This window comes from Sciurus carolinensis, chromosome 4, assembly GCF_902686445.1.
Source record: "Sciurus carolinensis chromosome 4, mSciCar1.2, whole genome shotgun sequence".
NCBI classification, from domain to species: domain Eukaryota; kingdom Metazoa; phylum Chordata; class Mammalia; order Rodentia; family Sciuridae; genus Sciurus; species Sciurus carolinensis.
The window spans coordinates 176612885-176632278 of record NC_062216.1 but is presented as its reverse complement, the minus strand read 5'-3'; the positions used below and the strand labels follow the sequence as shown (position 1 = coordinate 176632278).

The 19394-nt window shown below is 57.2% G+C and overlaps 2 protein-coding genes across 6 annotated transcripts in view; both read left to right on the top strand.

Moving 5' to 3' along the window:
• The first annotated feature begins 862 nt into the window (after window positions 1–862).
• Window positions 863–6244, top strand: Hdac10 (histone deacetylase 10). 2 transcript variants are annotated; one of them, XM_047549067.1, is made up of 19 exons: window positions 863–1190; window positions 1261–1395; window positions 1590–1686; window positions 1861–1958; window positions 2037–2141; window positions 2275–2343; window positions 2615–2741; window positions 2921–2986; window positions 3189–3248; window positions 3326–3415; window positions 3552–3658; window positions 3727–3794; window positions 3867–4119; window positions 4219–4303; window positions 4811–4902; window positions 5038–5094; window positions 5387–5465; window positions 5632–5814; window positions 5902–6244. In XM_047549067.1, exons 1-19 carry the CDS (start codon window positions 1132–1134, stop codon window positions 6106–6108), a joined length of 2037 nt encoding a protein of 678 aa, XP_047405023.1. In that variant the 5' UTR covers window positions 863–1131; the 3' UTR covers window positions 6109–6244. The 2 variants fall into 2 exon arrangements, with proteins under 2 accessions (XP_047405023.1, XP_047405024.1); XM_047549068.1 differs by lacking the exons at window positions 3189–3248; window positions 3326–3415; window positions 3552–3658 and having other exon boundaries at window positions 2921–2997.
• A 160-nt stretch (window positions 6245–6404) lies between these two features.
• Window positions 6405–19394, top strand: part of Tubgcp6 (tubulin gamma complex associated protein 6) — an 18756-nt gene continuing 5766 nt past the window's right edge. For 2 of the 4 annotated variants that reach the window (XR_007108280.1, XR_007108279.1), the window contains exons 1-13: window positions 6405–7403; window positions 8630–8793; window positions 11566–11776; window positions 13581–13754; window positions 14826–14947; window positions 15880–15958; window positions 16065–16174; window positions 16342–16433; window positions 16533–16672; window positions 17096–17245; window positions 18002–18083; window positions 18166–18254; window positions 18364–18479. Coding sequence is in view for 2 of the 4 variants with exons in the window: in XM_047549065.1 (XP_047405021.1) it covers window positions 6666–7403; window positions 8630–8793; window positions 11566–11776; window positions 13581–13754; window positions 14826–14947; window positions 15880–15958; window positions 16065–16174; window positions 16342–16433; window positions 16533–16672; window positions 17096–17245; window positions 18002–18083; window positions 18166–18254; window positions 18364–18479 (2267 nt within the window). In the remaining 2 variants the exon portion in view is untranslated. The remainder of the gene's footprint in view (window positions 7404–8629; window positions 8794–11565; window positions 11777–13580; window positions 13755–14825; window positions 14948–15879; window positions 15959–16064; window positions 16175–16341; window positions 16434–16532; window positions 16673–17095; window positions 17246–18001; window positions 18084–18165; window positions 18255–18363; window positions 18480–19394) is intronic. The other 2 variants (XM_047549065.1, XM_047549066.1) reach the window with 2 other exon arrangements.

Here is a 19394-nt window from a genome sequence, read left to right as displayed (position 1 = left end):
CAAGGTAGACAGCTGGTGCCCACCCCTGGCTGTGGCACTGGTCCTGTGGGAGGCTGGAGGTGGCGGCTAGGTGAACCCGGGCCTGGATGAGTTCTGGCAGGGTGGCTCTGTCACTGCCCACCTCAAGCCACCCCAAGACCCCTTCCTCAGGGTCCCCCGATTTGGCACGGGACTCTTGAGTTTCAGCAGCTCTGGGGCTGCGCCCCCGGCTCCCCGGCTCCTACCTTCCTCGCGGAGTTTGCTGTCCGTCCTGATTCCCGGCTTCTAGCCTCCTGCCCTGCCTGACTTGACACTGCCCGGTAATGTCTCCGCTTCAGCCCAGACCCTCCTACTGTCTGCTGGTGGTCTTCCTGGAGCCTAGGTCAGTTTCTGACAGTTCCTTCTTGCAGCTAGTAGTGGCGCTGCGCGTGGATGCAGCCCAGGACTGGCTGACTCGCAACCTGACCACTGCCCTAGCTCGGCCCCTGAAGCCCCTGCTGCCCGGCGGGCTCTCCTGCGTGCGGCCTTTGAGCCTGTGGACCCTTGGCCACACCGTCTCTTCCCTGACCCCTGGCCGGGTGCTGGGAGCCGCACTGGACACTGGACGCGGTGGGCCACTGAAACGCCTGACCCTGTGTCGTGTGCGCTCAGGGAGGGTTCCAGGACATTTGGGACAGATGGGAGGGACTTCAGTGACAGTCCACAGGAGGGTCTGGAGACGCCTGTTCTCTCTCCTCTCACCCTACACCCCTCCCATCTCCAGAAGGGCTTCGGGGGCGGGGACCCTCCCCAGGTTCCAGTGCAGTCGGAGGAGGTGGCGCCAGAGCGGAGCCCGAGAGCTGGGGCGGGAGCCACGGGGCGGGGCCGAGACGTCTAGTCCGCCCCGTCCCGGTCCTCGCCTCGGGGCGGGGCTCGCGGGGGCGGGCCCGCGGCTCGGAAGCCGGAAGTCGGGCCCCGGGGTCCACGCTGTCGACCCGGCCTCGCTGCCTGGGCTCCCGGTGCCTGCCTGGCTCAGACTCGGTGCCCGCCGCCGAACTTGGTCCCGGGCGAGTGGGCCGTTGGGCTGTTCCCGGTCTGCAAGTTGGGGACCACGTCCCCAGCCAGCGGAGGGCGTGCCACGCCAGAGTGGTCCAAAGTGACCACGGTCTAGCCATGGGGACCGCACTCGTGTACCACGAGGATATGATGGCCACCCGGCTACTCTGGGACGAGTAAGTGTGACGTGGCTGAGGTGGGGGGCGGGGAGGGGACTCTGGACACTGAGCTCCCAGTATACTCCAGCCCGGAGTGCCAGATCGAGTGTCCGGAGCGCTTAGCCGCAGCCCTGGACCGCCTTCGGCAGTGCGGCCTGGAGCAGAGGTGCCTGCGCTTGGTAGCCCGCGAGGCCTCGGAGGAGGAGCTGGGACTAGTGCACAGGTCAGAGGAGAGCCCACCTAGGGAGCTGGGCTTGCCCCAACCCTCAGGGCTGCCCAGAGCGAGCCTTTTCACCATGTGCCTCAGCTTCACCTTCGGGTGGAGGTGCTGCTTGAAGGCTTGAGGGAGTGTTGGGAGGGCACCCCCTCCAGCCCCCACCCCCTGTAATGACTGCCTCCCTGACTGGCCGTCTGCAGCCTGGAGTATGTGGCCCTGGTGCAGAGAACCCAGGCCCTGAGCAAGGAGGAGCTCCAGGTACTGTCTGGACAGTACGATGCCATCTACTTCCACCCGGTGCGTCCCCCTCCTAGACCCGTATCCACAGCCTGTGTGGGTTCACAGCCATGGCTGCCAACCTGCCAACCATCCCTTGTTCTGCTCACTGCTGGCACCCTGGGCTTACGGACCCTCTCTGCCAGCAGCATGCTCTGTGCAGGCAAGGGCTGATCTGTATCCCTGCCCCCACAGAGTACCTTTCGCTGTGCCCGGCTGGCTGCTGGGGCCGCACTGCAGCTGGTGGACGCTGTGCTGACTGGAGCCGCACACAATGGGCTGGCCTTAGTGAGGTGAGAGCTGCCCCCTCACCTGCTGTCCCCTTTGATTGGCTCCATGAGAGGACAGAATGACCCCCTCTCACCCTCCAGGCCTCCTGGACACCACAGCCAGAGGGCAGCTGCCAATGGGTTTTGTGTGTTCAACAATGTGGCAATAGCAGCGGAACATGCCAAGCGGAAACACGGGCTGCACAGGTGTGTGCCAGGCCGCATGGGGTGGAGCAGGCGGCAGAAAGTCCCTACCCATTCCCTTCCATCCCTGGCTGGGCTTCTGGCCTGGAGGTGAGAGGCCCTGCCCTGCAGTGACCCCAGCATTGTCTGAACCCAGGATCCTCATTGTTGACTGGGATGTTCACCATGGCCAGGGCATTCAGTATATCTTTGAAGATGACCCCAGGTAAGCTGTAGGTGGGGACATAGCACTTTTCTACAGCCCCACATATTTTTTTCAAAATACTGGGGATGGAACCCAGGACCTTGCACATGGGTAGCACTCTACAGCTGAGCTACCCCCCCAGTCCTCTGACCCCACTTTTGGGGGAGTATACAGGCTGACTCGGGAAAATCCAAGGCAGGGGGAAACTCGGCCACGGGTGCCGCGGTCTGTTCTTTGAGGAGCTGTGGAGCTGCCGAGGCCCCTGACCTCTGACCCTGCCCACTGTCTGCAGTGTCCTTTACTTTTCCTGGCACCGCCATGAGCATGGGCGCTTCTGGCCCTTTCTGCAGGAGTCCAATGTAGATGCAGTAGGGCAGGGGCGGGGGCGAGGCTTCACTGTCAACCTGCCCTGGAACCAGGTACCTACCCTTGACTCCCGGAACCTGCCCCCAGCCCACTTCCCCAGTCTGTACTTTCCCCTGCCCCACAGCTCTGGGCCATCCTGCCAGTCTCTCTACAGCCTGGGATCCAGGGGGTGACACCCTGAAGTCCCCACTGGCAGTACTGGCCCACTGACACCCTTCCCTGCACGAGGCAGGTTGGGATGGGAAACGCTGACTACGTGGCTGCCTTCCTGCACACATTGCTCCCGCTGGCCTTCGAGGTGACTGTTTGGTGGGTGCTCTCTAGGGCAGGTGACCCCATGCCTGCTTATAGTTCCACCATGGAGGAAGAGGGCTGTACGCCACCTCACTTGCATATGAGCAGATCCCTGGTGGATAGGGAGGGTCTCTGAGGAGGCAGCCCATGGGGACTCACCCAGGCTCCAGCCTCTTTCTTGCTTCTCCTCGCCTGACTCTGCCTAGTTTGACCCTGAGCTGGTACTGATCTCAGCAGGATTTGACTCAGCCATTGGGGACCCTGAGGTGAGGGCCTGATCTGGCTGGGGAGGGCCTCTGGGATCCTGGACCCAGGCCCCCATCACACGTGGCTCTGGTTCCAGGGGCAGATGCAGGCCACACCAGAGTGCTTTGCCCATCTCACCCGGCTGCTGCAAGTGCTGGCCAGTGGCCGGGTTTGTGCTGTGCTGGAGGTAACCGGGGCAGCTGGGAGGGTGCCTAATACCCAGGAGTAGGGGAGCCAGGTCAAGACAGTCTGGTGGGCATCCTGTCTGAGACAGCTACCCACCCCAGTGACACCCTTCTCCTATCCTGTCTCCACCCTACCAGGGTGGCTACCACCTGGAGTCCCTGGCACAGTCAGTGTGCATGATGGTACAGGCACTGCTGGGTGACCCTGTACCCCCGCTGTCTGGGCCCATGGTGCCATGTCAGAGGTATGATGGGCTGGAGGGTGGGAGAGGCTAGGTGTGAGCCAGGCCCATGGCTCTGCTTCTCCCCGCAGTGCTCTGGAGTCCATCCACAGTGTCCGGATGGCCCAGGCCCCCTACTGGATGAGCTTCCAACAGCAAGGTCAGTGTGGCCTGGGCTGGTGGGTTCACCTCACACTCTTGTGCAGTGGCCATGACTCTGAACCTCTTCCAGATGTGGCCAGTGCGCTGAGTCCCAGCACCAACTCCCTAGAGGGGAAACCTGTAGTCCTGCTGCCTGGAGGTCCCACGTGTGAGGCAGCAGCAACTACACTGAGCTCTTTCCTGGACCGGCTGTATCTCTGCCCCATGCCCCGTGTCCACACGGCTGTTGCCTTGACTGCACCAGATGCCACCCTGCCCCTGCCCCCTGATGAGCTCTGTCAGGAGGGTTCAGCACCAAGGGAGGAGACAGAAGCCTGGGCCAGGTGTGCAGGATGGGACCAGGGAGGGGGCTGTGGCCATGCATGTGCATAAGACTGATGTACTGTCACTTGTTGTCTGTGTGTCCCTCTGGCCCATCACAGACCACACAAGTCCTTGGCCCAGGATGAGGCCCTTGATGCACTCGGAAAGCTCCTGTACCTTCTAGATGGGATCCTGGATGGGCAGGTAGGGTTGCTGAGAAGCTGGGGTACCTGGATCTGGGGGTAGGTTCTGAGGCATGGCTTGTCTAGAGGAGGCAGTGTGGACACGTCACCCTTTGCAGGGATTGTTATCAGAATAGCCCAGGGATGGGGAAATATTCTTTGGCAGAGAGATGAAGTAGATGATTTTTTTTTTTTTTTTTTTGTGCTTGGAATTGAACCCAGGGCCTTATACATGCTAGGCAAGCTCTGGACCACTGAGCTACACCTCTGCCCTTTTTATTTTTGAGACAGGATTTTGCTAAGTTGTCCACGCTAAAGTTGAACTTGTACTGATCCTCCTGCCTCAGTTTCTCAAGTAGCTAACAGTATAGGCATTGCAACTGCGGGGCTTGAAAGTGGTTTCAAGCACTTTATGGAAATGGGCAGATTTGATCTGAGGGAGGGTTGATGAGTCGTGTAGGCAGGGACCTGGTTTGGGAATTGGCTGGGGCTGCACTGTTGTCTATTTGTCTATTTATTCTTCCCACAGGTGAGCAGTGGCATTATAGCCACCCTGGCCCCTGCCGTAGAGGCCACCTTGGATGTGGCGGTTCGGCGAGGCCTGTGCCATAGAGCCCAGAGGTGAGCCTCATTTGGTTGTGCTGACACCCCAAGGGCAGGGGCCATGAGTACTGCCTGCTCCATGGCCATTTAGGGAGGGCTCTGGGAGTGGACTGGGCAATAGGTACAGCATGTGGTTGGTGGACTCTTCCTCAGGTTGTTCTGTGTTGCCCTGGGACAGCTGAATCAGCCCCCAGACCTTGCTGATGATGGGTATGATCCAGATGGCACATCTCTCCAGTTGTACTCATGGATGGTCAAGTGGCAGGCGTGCAACTAGGCCCCCAGGGGGTGACTGGTGGAACGGGTACCATGTAGTATAGAATGGGGCCTTCCACAGCTAAAGTTTGGAAAGGGAGCCGGTGGGGCAATGCTAGGCTAGGAGAGTTGGTAGTTACAGCACCCCTGCTCCACCCCTCCTAGAGTTGCCTTTTTCTGGGCCTAAGAGAGGTGAGCAGGGTCTTATACATATGTGCACATGTCCATGGTGCTCTCTCCCTGGAAGGAGAATTCTGTGGCTGAACATCAGGGGCAAGGAGGTGGCTGCCTCATCCATGTTCCGCATCTCCATGCCATTGCCAAGGGTGAGTGTTTCTGTGGTGGTGGGCAGGTGCTCACCAGCAGTCAGGAGAGCAAACAGGCTCCTGGCCCTTCTTGGCTCCAGACTCTTGAGTTTGTGAGGTGGGGTGGCAGAAGCCAACAGGATTGGTCCCTAGATTGGTGGTTGGGGTTCTGCTATTGTCCCCACAGACGACTGGAGGGTTCCTGAGCTGCATCTTGGGTCTGGTGCTGCCCTTGGCCTATGGCTTTCAGCCTGACTTGGTGTTGGTGGCATTGGGGCCTGCCCATGGCCTGCAGAACCCCCATGCTGCTCTCCTGGCTGCAATGCTTCGTGGGCCATCGGGGGGCCGGGTCCTGGCCCTCATTGGGGAGGTAAGCGGAGTTGGTGGAAACGCTGTGGTAGAAGGTGGGTGGAGAGAAACCGGTGGCTCACAGCCCCTATATCTGGCCCGGGTCCAGGAATCCACACCCCAGCTTGCAAGGACCCTGGCTCGCGTGCTGCATGGAGAGGCACCTCCCAACCTGGGCCCTTTCCTGATGGCCTCTCCAGAGGATATCCAGGCCCTGCTGTATCTGAGAGCGCAGCTGGAGCCCCAGTGGAAGATGCTGCAGGTGGCCGGTGAGGCCCTCGGCAGCGGTGGCTCTGAACCAGCTGCGCAGGGCTGACGCGCGCCGGCCCCGGAGGCCGTGGCTGGGCGGTCCCCGCGCACGCCGGCCTGAGGCCTCCGTGCGACCGCACGCCTTCTCCGCACCGCGGCCCCGCCGCGCCCTCACTCTGTTAGTAAACGGTTAAAGGAAGTTCGGCTCAGCTCCTTTGTGGAACCCACCCGCGGGATCCGGGGTACAGGCCGGAAGTGCGCGGGCCGCTCGGGCGGGGCCTGGCGGACCCCGTGACGCAGTGCCGGCGCGCCCGCTCGCGCGCTCGGCCGGCGCGTGGCTGTGACGCCGCACGGCGGGAGCGCGAGCGGGAGACGAGACGAGGCGCTGCGGCCCGGAGCTGCGGCCGCCGTCCAGGCAGCGCCGCGCGGGCTCCCCGGGCGCGCGTGCGCGCCCGCGTGGCCTCGGGCTGCGGGTCGGGGGTTAGGACCGGCGGCCGCCGGCCGGGAGGGCAGGGCGCGCTCGCCCAGGGCTGCGGTGAGCAGGCCGCCCGGTGCAGAACGCGAGGTGAACGTGTGCGGGCCGCGACGTTTCCCTTCGCTGGGCCGGAGCTGGGCGGGGCGGGCATGGCCAGCATCACGCAGCTGTTCGATGACCTGTGCGAGGCCCTCCTGCCAGCTGCCCCGGCTCGCCCGGGCCAGCGCAGCGTGAACCGGAGGAGGGCGAAGCAGACCCTTAAGAGAGTAGCCTACAATGCTCTGTTCACACACCTCTTTCAAGAAGAGACTCACCAGCTGCAGCCCGACCTCTCGAAGCTCCCCGTGAGAAACAAGGTCCTCATGTTGTCCTTCGACTTGAGAGTGGGTGGCCTGGGCCCCGAGGCGGACCGATTGGAGGAGCTGGTGGAGGAGCTGGAGGCAGCCCCTTGCTGTCCACTCGTGGAGGTGGGGTCTGTGTTGGACCTCTTGGTGCAGCTGGCAGGGAGTGGCCCGCCTCGAATACTGCGGAGGAAACGGGACTACTTCTTTAACAACAAGCATGCCGGCAGAAAAGTCCCGTACAGCGGCTATGATTGCTATAACCTGAGTGTGTTTGAGATGGACGTTCAGTCCCTGATCTCCAGCGAGGAGTATTCCTGTCACAACATGATCCAGGAAACACTGCAAGTGATGGAGGCTGCTCCAGGCACTGGCCTGCCCACCGTAGGTCTCTTATTCGGTGACCCTTGTGGTGACAGGTTTGAGAGAGATACCCGGGTCTCGCTCTTCGGTGCCCTTGTGCACAGCCGCACTTATGACATGGATGTCCGACTAGACCTGCCCCCTGTTCCAGATAGTGCAGATCTCTCTGGACTAGCCATTAAGGTAGTGTTTGTTTTCTCTCAACCTCTAGGAGGAAAATGTCTTTGTGCTGGTTGCCACCTGCAGCTGGGGAGGCTGAGGCAGGAGGATCGCAAGTTGGGGGCCAGTCTCAGCAATTTAGCCCGACCCTGTCTCAAAATAAAAAAATAAAAAAGGCTGGGGATGTGGCTCAGTGGTGAAGTGCCCTTGGGTTCAATCCCCTGTACCAAAAAAGAAAAAAGTGGTGAAGGTGGGATAGCTCAAGTCTAGGTTATGGGGTGGCTGAACTGTCGTGAGGCAGGACTGCTGGAGAGGGGCTTGCTGGTGCTCACCCTCCTGGCCAACATGCTGTTCCCTTACCTAACAGGACATGTTGTTGTTTCTTCTGCCCTTGAGAGCTGTCATTTAAATTCAAATTAGTCAAAACGAAGTAAGAGAATTTTGTTCAGTTGCACACATATTTTAAGTACTCAGCTATATGTGGCAAAGATACTTGTTCATTATATCCATGCTATTTAGTATACTTATTGTGTTATAATATGGGGGCTTTTTTCACAGTTACTGAGTAAATTGTGATTTTTCTTTTGCATTTTATTAAGGACACACTGTTACTCTTCAGTCATCTCTTAACACACATTGTTTAGGTTATTGCCAAACAAATAATGCTATAGCAAACACCTTGGTGTATGTAACTTTGTCTACTGTGATTTTCTTTGCTGGTTTTTCCAAAATGGAATCTCCAGGGCAGAAAGTTATATTGAGACTATATGCTGTGTGAAAATGGAAATTGGTAGCTTTTTACTTTTTTTGGTATTAAAGATTGAACCCAGGGGCACTTAACCATTGAGCTACATCCCCAGCATGATTGTTGTTGTTGTTGGTTTTTTTTTTTTTTTTTTTGAGAAAGTCTCACTAAATTGCTCAGGGGTTGCTAAATTGCTTGAGGCTGGCTTTAAATTTATGATCCTCCTGCCTCAGTCTCCCAAACCACTGGGATTACAAGCATGCTCCACTATGCCTAGCAATATTGGTAGCTTTAATGGATTATTTTGTTTAATTCTTTAAGTGGTTTGTTGTTGGTGGGGGTTGTGTAATACAAATATACTAAATAAAAATACAAAAAATCTTTTGCAAGGTTTGTCTTTTTAGGGAGTAAATAGATGTAGGCAAAGTTCCTGGAATTCTGTCATACTTGGAGAATGCAGACACAAAGAAATAGGTGATGGTTGACATTTTTCTGTGGTCTCCAGGTCCCTCAAAGTGTGGATCAGTGGGAAGATGAAGGATTCCAGTCAGCATCCAATTTGACTCCTGATTCTCAGTCTGAACCGAGCATGACCCCAGATGTGGACCTGTGGGAAGCTGCACTCACCTATGAGGCCAGCAAGCGGAGGTGCTGGGAGCAAGTTGGATGGTGAGGCTTTCTTTGCCTTTAAATGCAGACCCACTGCACCCCACATCAGATTGGCCTCAGGGAGTGTGCTGTGGTCATTGCTTACTCAGTGACCCCAGATTAGGGATTAGGAAGCTGGAAGTCTTACTCAGTGACCCCAGATTGGGATTAGGAAGCTGGAAGTCTTACTCAGTGACCCCAGATTGGGATTAGGAAGCTGGAAGTCTTACTCAGTGACCCCAGATTAGGGATTAGGAAGCTGGAAGTCTTACTCAGTGACCCCAGATTAGGGATTAGGAAGCTGGAAGTCTTACTCAGTGACCCCAGATTGGGATTAGGAAGCTGGAAGTCTCTATAATGCTAACGTGTGTGTTGTCTGAGTCCTGTGAGGTGAGAGAGGTGCTGAGGGACAGGTACCCACTATGCCAGTGACCTTGCAGACCACACTTTCCAGTCAGATATTCAGTACCTCATTACCACCAGGGCTGCTGGTCAGCTGTCTGAGGCCACCTGGCAGGCTGTGTGGTCAATGCTGGGAGGAGATGCTCCCTGGGCAGAGGGTGCTGACAAGCCTTGAGAGGGGCACTCTCTGCTGCTGGATGTTCTGACAGGCGCTGGCAGCTTGTTCCTTGGGCAGAGTGGTCACTCGTTCCCTTGGCTTCTTGGGGCCCAGAGCCTCTGAAGTGAGGACCTCTCAAGGTTCTTACTGGTACCCTGTGAAAACACAGGATGACATAGAGGATGTGTTTTCCCCAAATGCTTGGTTGTAGATTCCTCGTCTCACCCTGTCTGTGGCTGAGCCTGGGAGACCAGTGTGGGGAGTACTGGATGGAAGAGTCAGAGCTGAAGGAGCCATGTACTGTCTGGAGCAGAATCTGGGTCCACAGGCTCCCCTGGAGAGGGATGTCGTGGGGGCAGTTACCCAGTGTCTGCGTGTCCAGGCCGTGCCTGGCAGGGAGGACTTTCCTGAGGTGGTCCTTCCTTGCTGTTGGACTCCTCCTGCTTCCCAGCAGTGGTGTTGGCATTGTCCCATCGCTTCTCTCGAGTTCTGTCTCCTTGCATGTGCAAAGCGAGTCTAATGGTCCTGCTCTCTGACAACCCTGGCATGTTTAGAAATTGGTTCTAGGGTTACTGTCTTCTGTGAATGGTGGCATTTTGGTAGTCTTTCTGGTTGCTGTTTAGGAGGCATGATCGCTTCTGATAAGTGCGTCATCCTGTTCTGGATGCTCTTGGTCCTACCTGTGTTCCTCAGCTCTAGTGCTGAGAAGCACCCTGGTGGTATTTCCAGCGAGGAGAACTAATGTTCCTGGGGTGTTTTTTTGTTGGTGATAGTGTTTAAAACAGGGTTTTGCTGTAATATCCTGGCTGGTACAAACTCCTGGGCTCCTGTGATTCTCCCCGCTCAACCTCCCAAGTAGCTGGGATGAAGACACACAGCACCACCCCAGTTTCTGAGGTGTTTATTGTAGGATCTTAGGATGGGAGAGGCCCCCTCAGTGCTTAGGAGACTCGAGAGGAAACACAGGTTTCATCACATACAGGCCCCTGGGTGCACAGCCTACTGGAGGCCATGCATGGAGGTCCAGGACCTGGTGGGGGCGTAGGCCCGTGCCTTTATTGGGCCCAGCGTGTTATCCAAACAGATTTCCCACAGGCAGTTTTAACCGGGGCATCCAGATCAAGCACAGAGTTCCAGGAAGTCACATGAGTGAGCGGTGGTCACTGCAGCAGGTCTGCACAGTCTTTCCAGGTGTGAGGGTCAGCAGGGTGGCCCAAGCAGACCGCATCTAGCTGTCCCACGGAGAGGTGGTCACCAGGGGCACCTGTGTGAGGCAGAGATCTGGGTGGGCCGCAGAAGAGCTGGAAGGGGTGCAGAACTGGAGGCTGTGGGGGGCTGCCTGCTTCTGGTGTGGGTTGTTCAGCTTGCACCCACGAGTGCTGAGGCGGCACAGACTGGTCACGTTCGCTGCTGGAAGTACACCAATACAGCGTGCCGGCGTAGCCTGGGTAGCTTCTGCAGGGACCCAGGGAGGTGAAGGCACGTTGTCATCCCAGTGCAGCCACTGTTACGGCTTCTGTTGGGATCTCGAGTCAGGCTGTGATTCAAGTTTGGCAAATCTTTTTGTTTGGGTTTATTTGTTTATTTTTTCGTGATGCTGGGGTAAAGCTCTGCAAGTGCTTTACTACTAAGTGACATCTCCAGCCCCTCTTACTTGGTTTTAAATTCCTGTTGTGAGCTCAGAGCAGGTGGTGGAAGGAGCCAGAGGTGCTGCCCAGCCAGAGGAAGCATCTTTTCCACCAGCACGCAGGACTACACTCTGCCCTTGCCTTATGACCACTAGAGCCAGGCTCAGCCACACATGCCTGGGATCCCAGCGAGATCTGGGCTGAGGCAGGATCACAAATTTGAGGTCAGCCTCAGCAATTTAGTGAGAGCCTGTCTCAAAATGAAAAACAGAAAGGACTGGGGGGTGTGGCCCAGTGGTAGAGGGCCCTGGGTTCAAGCCCCAGCACAGAGCCCGCTGTGGTAAGTTGTCATCTGAGGACCACAGGTGTTCTTGGGTGGCTCTGGCTGTTGTCCCAGGGCTGGGCTGGGGAGACACTCCCTGGAGCTCAGGGCATGTGCTGATGGAGTCGATTGTAGCCGGCACTGAGGGCAGGTGGGTAGTTGTTGGTGGTCATGCTGGCTGTTTGTTAGATGAGTCACTCTCCTCTTTGTACCTGCTCCTGGGTGGGAGGGCACTAAGGTGCCTGCTGCCCCTCTGTTCACCGTCCTCTCTGTCTCCCTTGCAGCCCCCCTGGCCACAGAGAGGAGTCCTACCTTACCGAGGCGGGAAGGGACGCCTTTGACAGGTTCTGCAGGCTCCGCCAAGGTGAGCTGCAGGCCCTCAGTGGGGGCCTCCTGCAGGCTCCAAGGCCCATGCTGGTGAAGGAGCAAGAGCTGGTGAAGGACTCGCTGAACGTCCTGCTTGGGGTGGTGTCTGCCACGTTCTCCCTCTGCCAGGTGAGAAGGCCCTGGCCGTTGTGGGGCCAGCACCCTTGGGGCCCTACACTGGCTGGGGGAGGCCAGTGCAGTGAGTAACAGGGAAGGTCAGCTTGGCGGGCTCTCAGCCAAATGAAGTGCTTCCTTGTTTCCACTCCCTGCCTGACAGGAGGTCAGCTTTATTCTTTGCCTTGGCTGTCTAGTTGTCCAGCAACTTCCTGTCAAAAAGCCTGTCTCATCCCTATTGAATGATCTTGGCACCCATCTCGGAAGTCGGTTGCCTTTCTGAACTCCATTGGTGTGAGCATTTGTTCTGAACTTCGTGTTCTGTCCGTTGGTCTGCACGCCCGTCCTCACACCATACCCGCTGTGTGAAGGACTGCAGCTTTGGCAGCAAGTTTTGAACTGGGGAAATGTGCTTTTTGTGCGTGTGGTTCTGGGATGGAACTCAGGACCTCGAAAGTGCTCTGCCATGGAGCTGCATCCTCAGCCTCCCAGTTTGTTATTTTTCAAGACCGTTTTGGCTACTTGGGGTTCCTTAAAATTGGGTGTGCATTTTTGGATAGGTTTTTCTCTTTCTGCCATACCTGGAATATCTTTCCATTTAGGCCTTTAATTTGTTTTAGTAATGTTTTGTAGTTTGCAGTCTGTAAGTTTTTATTTCCTTGGTTGTTTTTGTGGATTTTTGGGGTTTCTGTACATAATAATATGTCATCTACAAGCAGTTAACTTTGTTTTACTTAATTTACTTACTTTATTTATTTTTAAAATTGTTTTTGGTTGTCAGTGGCCCTTTATTTTATTTATTTATTTATTCACATGTGGTTGAGAATTGAATCCAGTGCCTCCTACACACCAGGCAAGGTTCTTCTGCTGACCTGCATGCCCAGCCCTTTGTCATTTCTGAGACAGGGTCTTGCTAAGTTGCCCAGGCTGTCGTTTATACCGGGTTGAACCAAGGGATACTTTACCACTGAGTTACATTCTTAGTCCTTTTTTTGTTTTTATTTTTTTTCTTAATTTTTATTTTGAGACAAGGGCTTGTTAAGTTGCTGAGGCTGGCCTTGAACTTAGGATCCTCCTGTTTCAGCCTCCCAAGTTTCTGGGATTATAGGTGTGGCCACCACACCTAGTTTCCCCCAAAACACCTTTTTTCTTCACTCATTCTAGGTGAAGATTCATCAGCGTGTTGATCTTTTCAAAGAACCAGCTGTTAGTTTAGTTGATTCTCTGTTACTGTTCTGTTTTATCTCTGCTTCCATCTTTGTTACCTCTGTGGTCCCGCTGGCTCTAGGTTCACCTGTTCTCTAGAACATCGTGCACAGTGTGGCTGCTGGCCTGACCTGTGCTCACCGCAGGTGTCTGCAGCTCTTGCACTGTGGGAAAGTGCTGTGACACATCTCACTACTTTCTTTGCACTGATCCCAGGAGCTGCAGTATCAGGGCTGGGTCTGTAGAGATGGGGTCTCACTAGGTTGCCCAGGCCGGCCTAGACATCATAAATGAGAGACCTTCCTGTCTTGGCCTCCCAGACAGCTGTGCTTGGCTGTGTGCACTTCTGGTATCGTGTGGAGGTGTTGCTTTTCTGTGCCCTTTTCCACAGTTGGAACTTTGAACATGTATTTTTAAATGTGGTCAGTGAAAGACTATATGCTGTTCTGGTGTGTAATAAATACACAGGAGTGGGTGTGTTTGGGCCATTTGCCTTTCACTTTTGGAACTTCCTGCTTGTGTGTGTTGGTCCGGGGGGCTCTGGGGTCCTGTGCCTGGGTGCCCACACTGGGGATCTGGATGCCTGGCTTTGACTCCACCTCTCACCCTATAGCTCTCTCAGGCCTTCGTGGTGGAGCGGGGTGTCCATGTGTCAGGGGCTTCTCCTGAGAGCATCAGTAGCATCCTGTCGGAGGTGGCCGAGTATGGGACCTGCTACACACGCCTGAGCCACTTCTCCCTGCAACCCGTGCTGGGCTCCTCCTGCAGCAGAGGCCTTGTGTTTCAGGTATAGCTTGAGGAGAACCATTGTGTTCTGGGTCTTGTTTTCATGTTGGAGATAGAACCCATGGCCTCATGCATGCTAGGCATGCCTCAAGCTGCATTCTGAAAGAGAGAATCTCAGTTCCTACTCCAGGATCACTGAGTCCAAACTTTCCCAGGAGTGGGTGACTGTGGGTGAGGTGTCACTCATCTATCCATTCTTCCACTGGAACCCTGGGGCAGATGAGTTTGGGCCAAGGGCTAGAGGAGGGTAAATTTTGCCAATATTTTGGGGCCTCGGGGGAACACCAGCAGCAAGAAAGTGAGGCATGAATCACCTGTTCCTCATTGTACAGCACCAGCAGACAGCTCCTGTTTTGAGGAGTTGACATTTGAGGTGCTTGGGTCCTGAGCCAAGTCTGCCTCTGGGAATTCTGTTTTGCTGAAGGACCTGCTTCTAGCTCATGTACTGGTAGAATCCCACAGGACCACGGGTGTGGTCTGAGCTGCTGAGGACAGGGGCACACAAGAGCTGGGCACTAGGAAAAATGAGGGGCAGGCATCAGGGAGGGGTGGGGCAGGGCCTGGCCCAGGCCACGTGACCTTTCAAGCTCTGACAAGGGACAGATGGCACACTGAGTCAGCTTTCAGACTTGAGGCTGGGAGGCCGTGCACAGGGGCTGCACGGGGGAGTATACCCAGGCAGAAGGGTGGTGAGTGTGTGTGGGGCCTGAGGGGCCGCAGGGTGTGGGGCATGGGTCAGAGCCCAGGCCTCTGAGGGGCAGGAGGGGCGCGGGAGATGCTGTGTCTCCTGATCATCTGGCATGCATGGACAAGACCGCGGCTCTCAGGGTGTGGGTCTAGGTTGTCCTATCTTGGGTGACTCAAGGCCACACTGCTCTACTGCCTGGCTGAGGGCAGGCATGTGGTGGGTGGTCTTCCTGTGCATTATCCCTGCTTTTAGCTGGGTTTAGCTCACAGATGGCACTGCCTGGAAGATGGACACAGGGCTGGGGCCTGGAGGAGAGCCGTGTGCTCTCCAAGCCAGGTGGTGGCCCAGTCTGCGTGCAGGCCCTCCTCCCAGCCTCCCCTGCAGGCCTTCACCAGCGGCTTGAGGCGGTACCTGCAGTACTACCGGGCCTGTGTCCTCGCCACTCCACCCACCCTCAGCCTCCTCACCATTGGCTTTCTATTCAAGAAGCTGGGCCGGCAGCTCAGGTGAGGCTCTGCACATGGCTGGGAATTTGGGTAGTGGCTTAGGGCTTGCTGCGGGGGAAGAGCTAGCTGTGCAGCAAGGCCCAGAAGAGCAGTCTCAGGAGGTAACTGTGTCCCTTACCTGCTGGTGCTAGGTGTCACTGGGTGCTAGGTACCATGTGGTGTGTCTGCTGTCCACCCACCATACTAGGCCCTGCCTAGGTCTGGGGTTTCCCACCTAAATGGTACACAGGGGACCATGGACATGACCTCTAGGACTGACAATTCTATTAGTAAAAAGCCAGGCAGGTGTCTATGGCTAGTGCTGTCCCAAGAAGAGGGACAGAGGCTGCACAGAGAAGGACACATTCCAGGTAGTGACGAGCAGTGGGCATGGCGGCCCCGGGACCTGAGTCTGGAGAGTGTGCTGACATGCAGGGCAGTTTGGGGGTGGAGGCTGGCTTCTGGAGGGGCTGTCACATGGAACACAGTGGAGGGGTGGAGTGGGCAAAGGGCCTGGCCTGTGGGGCACGGGCAGTCATCTGGGCCCCAGTGGGTGATGACCTGGGCCAGGCGGGGCAAAGGCAGGAGGAGATCTGGGCAGCCACAGGTGTGTGGTGAGGGAATCGTGGACTTAGGATAGTGAGGAGGTGGCTGCATGCCAGGCGGGGGTGTGTCCGTGGACACACAGGCACAGGGCCCTGCGCGGGTCTGTCAGGAGGCTTAGATGTAGGTTGTTAGGGTCAGCGGTTTTTAGAGCCTGGGCGGGCCAGTCATTTAGGGGAGCGTGAGAGGGACAGGAATGTTGCTCACCTGGTCTGGTACTTGCCTTGGGGACCCAAGCCCCCATCACCTGATCTGATACTCACCTTGGGGATCCTGAGACTGTCACCTGGTCTGAGCCTGGCCTGGGTCCTGAGCCCCGTCACCTGGTCTGATCCAGCGTCTGGGTCTAGGTACCTGGCTGAGCTCTGTGGTGTCGGCACTGTGCTCCCGGGGTCCAGCGGAGGAGAGCCCAGGGCTGTGTTCCCCACCGTGAGTTTGCATCCTTGCTGAGTGTGGTGGCCTGGTTGGCTCCGGGGTGGGGGCTGGCGAGTGGCGCCCACATGCTGCTGCTGAGCCTGCCTCTCCTCACGCGCAGGGGGTGAAGCTGCTGTCCTACCTCTACCAGGAAGCTCTGGACAACTGCAGCAACGAGCACTACCCTGTGCTGCTGTCCCTGCTGAAGACCAGCTGCGAGCCCTATACACGGTGGGTGACCTGTGGAGGAGGTGGGCCTGGGCCTCAGGTTGGTGTTGGCCACACATGGGGCAGGATGGTGAGTGGACTCAGGTGGTGGATGTACTGGGGGGATACTCACCCCATGCCCACCCACTGCTCAGCCATGCTCACCCCTGGCACCCCAATGCCCATGGCAGGTTCATTCATGACTGGGTGTACAGTGGGGTCTTCAGAGACGTGTGTGGGGAGTTCATGATCCAGGTGAACCACGAGTACCTCGGCTTCAGAGGTAGGCAGCCATAGGTTGCTGGGCTGGCCTCCACACCTGTGGGCCTGGGACAGGGCCGGCACTGAGGGTAGGCCACTCTGCATTCTGTCCCACATTTAGACAAATTTTACTGGACTCATGGCTATGTGCTCATCTCCAAAGAAGTGGAGGACTGCGTCCCTGTGTTCTTGAAGCACATTGCTCATGACGTGTACGTCTGTGGGAAGACCATCAACCTGCTAAAGCTCTGCTGTCCCCGGGTGAGTGGGGTTGGGAGTTGCTGAGGGAGGAAGAGGCTGTGGGGTCCAGGTCTGTCCAGGGATGTCATGTTCCAGTGACCTCTCTCCACACTGGAGGCGGATGTCAGGGTTCTCAGCTTCCCTTGGAGGGGCATCTGTGGGAGTCTGCTGCCACTTGTGCTGCAGGGCATCTTGACCCTGTATGTGGCGCCTCTGGACAGAGTCCCCAGACAGCAGGGACGGAGAGATGTGTCCTCACGTCTGTGGAGACTGGCCCTTGGTTGCCATCAGTGCTGCCGCTGCCTCTCGATGGAGGAGTGAACTGTTGCTGAGACCAAAGCGCTTGGCCGTCCACGTGCATCACTGGAAACCCAGAAGCAGAGCTGGGCTCCAGTGCTCCGGCCCCACCTGGGCCAGTGCTCACCGCAGCCCTTCCTCTGGCAGCACTACCTCTGCTGGTCTGATGTCCCTGTTCCTCGCATCTCGGTGATTTTCTCCCTGGAGGAGTTGAAGGAGATTGAGAAGGACTGTGCTGTCTACGTTGGGCGGATGGAGAGGGTTGCCCGCCACAGCTCCATCAGCAAGGAGGAGAAGGTGCTTCACGTGGGCCTTAGGCTTTCTTTGCCCCTTGCCCAGGTGGCTGATGGGACCAGGTGCAGGACATGCACCATGCGCAGCCCCCTTCTGGTGTCCTTTCTCCTGATGGTGCTTGACTGGGTATCCAGGGAGGCGGGGACACGTGTCCTGGAGTCAGGTGCCCAGGGCAGGTGTCCTACCTCTCTCCCTGGGGCTTCCTGGGGGCCTTGCAGCGATGGATAGGTGTCCTGGGGCGCCCTAGGCAGCGGGGATGTGTCTGCACTCGGTGATCTGCAGCCCCTCAAGCTCAGGGGACTGGTGTGTCTGCAGGGCCCTGTTCCCGGTGTGCCCTGGGAGGGGCTGATGGCGGTCATGCCGTTTCCCAGAAACCCTCCTGACCTGGAGCAGGGAGCTGGTAGGCAGCAGGGAGACCAGGCAGGGACGGTGCAGGAGGCTGAGCAGGGAAGCCCCTCTGAGCCCCTTGGTCCCCTCTGGACCATACAGCCTGGGTGTTGGCCCCAGGTGTCTGAGAGTCAGCTCACTCAGAAACCCGGAGTACCTTGTCACTGTCCTAAACCAGAGGTTCTTGGCCTGGCTGGGCAGTCTTCTCACGGCCTTGGGTGGAGTATCGTGCCTGCTGACCCCAGATCTGTGCGGGTGCAGTGGGGCTGTTGACAACAGTCAGAGCAGGGTGCTTCCAGTGGCCAGCCCTCTCCCGGGCCATCCCAGGTAAGGCACCAGGAATGAAGGTACTTTGTTTATTGTCTGTTCCAGGAATTACGTATGGAAATCGCAAAACAAGAACTAATCGTCCATGCCCGGGAAGCAGCGTCCAGGGTCCTCAGTGAGCTGAGTGGTAAGTGTGGCTCCAGTGCCTCCTTTCCGCAGGCTGGGCCCTGTCAAGGCTCGTCATGACCGCCTCTTGCCTTCCAATGCAGACCGGCAGATGTCGGAGCAGATGGCCGTGGACGCCCGGAAGCGAGAGCAGTTTCAGCGTCTAAAGGAGCAGTTTGTGAAGGACCAGGAGGTGGGTGGGCCCAGCCTGCGGGTCCTGGGCCAGAAGGCGGGTGGGCCTGGCCCTCCTCTGGGTCCTGGCTCCTAAGTCCCCTTTAGCAAACAGGGCTCTTTGTGGGTAGCGTCGCCTGGCGGCCCGGCAGGAGGACCTGGCAGACGACTTCAGCTATGCCCGTGAAGTCCGGGACCGGGAGAAGCGACTGACGGCCCTGGAGGAAGAGCTGGAGAGGAAGGCCAGGTGGGGCAGCTGTGGGCACCAGGCCAGAGCTGCTTGCTGTCAGTGGAGTCATTCACTCTGCAGGAGCACAGGCACGCAGCAAGGGGGAAAGGCGAGCACGCAGAGCCACACCCTGCCCCAGCGCTGGGGCGCCCTCGGCCACCCAGAGTGCCTGTGCTGGTCGGGGCATGGACCAGGCCCAGCAAGGCCTGCATGCTGTGCTTGGTGGCCAGGCTCTGTGTTTATTCGTTTACCTTAAGGTTATTTACTTTTACCTTTTAATTTTTTCCCCATGGTTCTGGGAACAAACCCAGGGCCTCACATGCTCAGCAAGTGCCTTACCACTGAGTGGCACCCGAGCCTGTCTTGATTTTAAATAGCTCCTGTTTATTTCAGACCTGGGCCAGCAGAGAGCAGGCCATGTCTGGTGTAGCTCCTGAGAGTCTGTCTCCTCCAGGTGTGTTAGTTTGTCCCTTAAGCTGGGAGCTGTCTTCCAGGGGAAGCCTTGTCTAAGGGGTGGCCACTTCCCTGCGGGTGTCACAGGACACTTGCTGTGCCCACTTTTGAAGCTGTCACAGAGCAGGTGAGGGTGTGCCTCATGTGTGCTAGGTGTGTGCTTGGTGGATCTCCATGTGGGTAGCATTCTGTTTACCTACACAGGAAACCAGGTAGAGGCCCCTTCCCTGGCCAGTCCAGGTTTGGGTCCAGCGGCCTGCTTTGGGAGGCTCAGTCACTGGGTTTGTGTTGGGTTTACTCTGTGTCGTCTTCAGTTCTGTGTGGTCTGAAATTGCAGAGAGGAAAGTGCTTAGTGCAGCCGAGCGGCTGCACCTCCCCTCAGGCTGGGCCTATCAGGCCACGTAGGGTCTCCTGGAGTTTGTTTAAAGGTGTTTGTTCATCCCTGACTGGCTGTCTGCCAGCTAGGGCCCCTTGCCAGAC

What these genes read in the sequence shown, in the direction of transcription:
- Hdac10 (XM_047549067.1), top strand. Translation starts at nt 1,132, where the DNA reads ATGGGGACCGCACTCGTGTACCACGAGGATATGATGGCCACCCGGCTA. An exon ending in CAGCCATTGGGGACCCTGAG is followed by an intron (nt 3,249 to 3,325) that starts GTGAGGGCCTGA and finishes CTCTGGTTCCAG; the next exon opens with GGGCAGATGCAGGCCACACC. An exon ending in TCCTGGCCCTCATTGGGGAG is followed by an intron (nt 5,815 to 5,901) that starts GTAAGCGGAGTT and finishes GCCCGGGTCCAG; the next exon opens with GAATCCACACCCCAGCTTGC.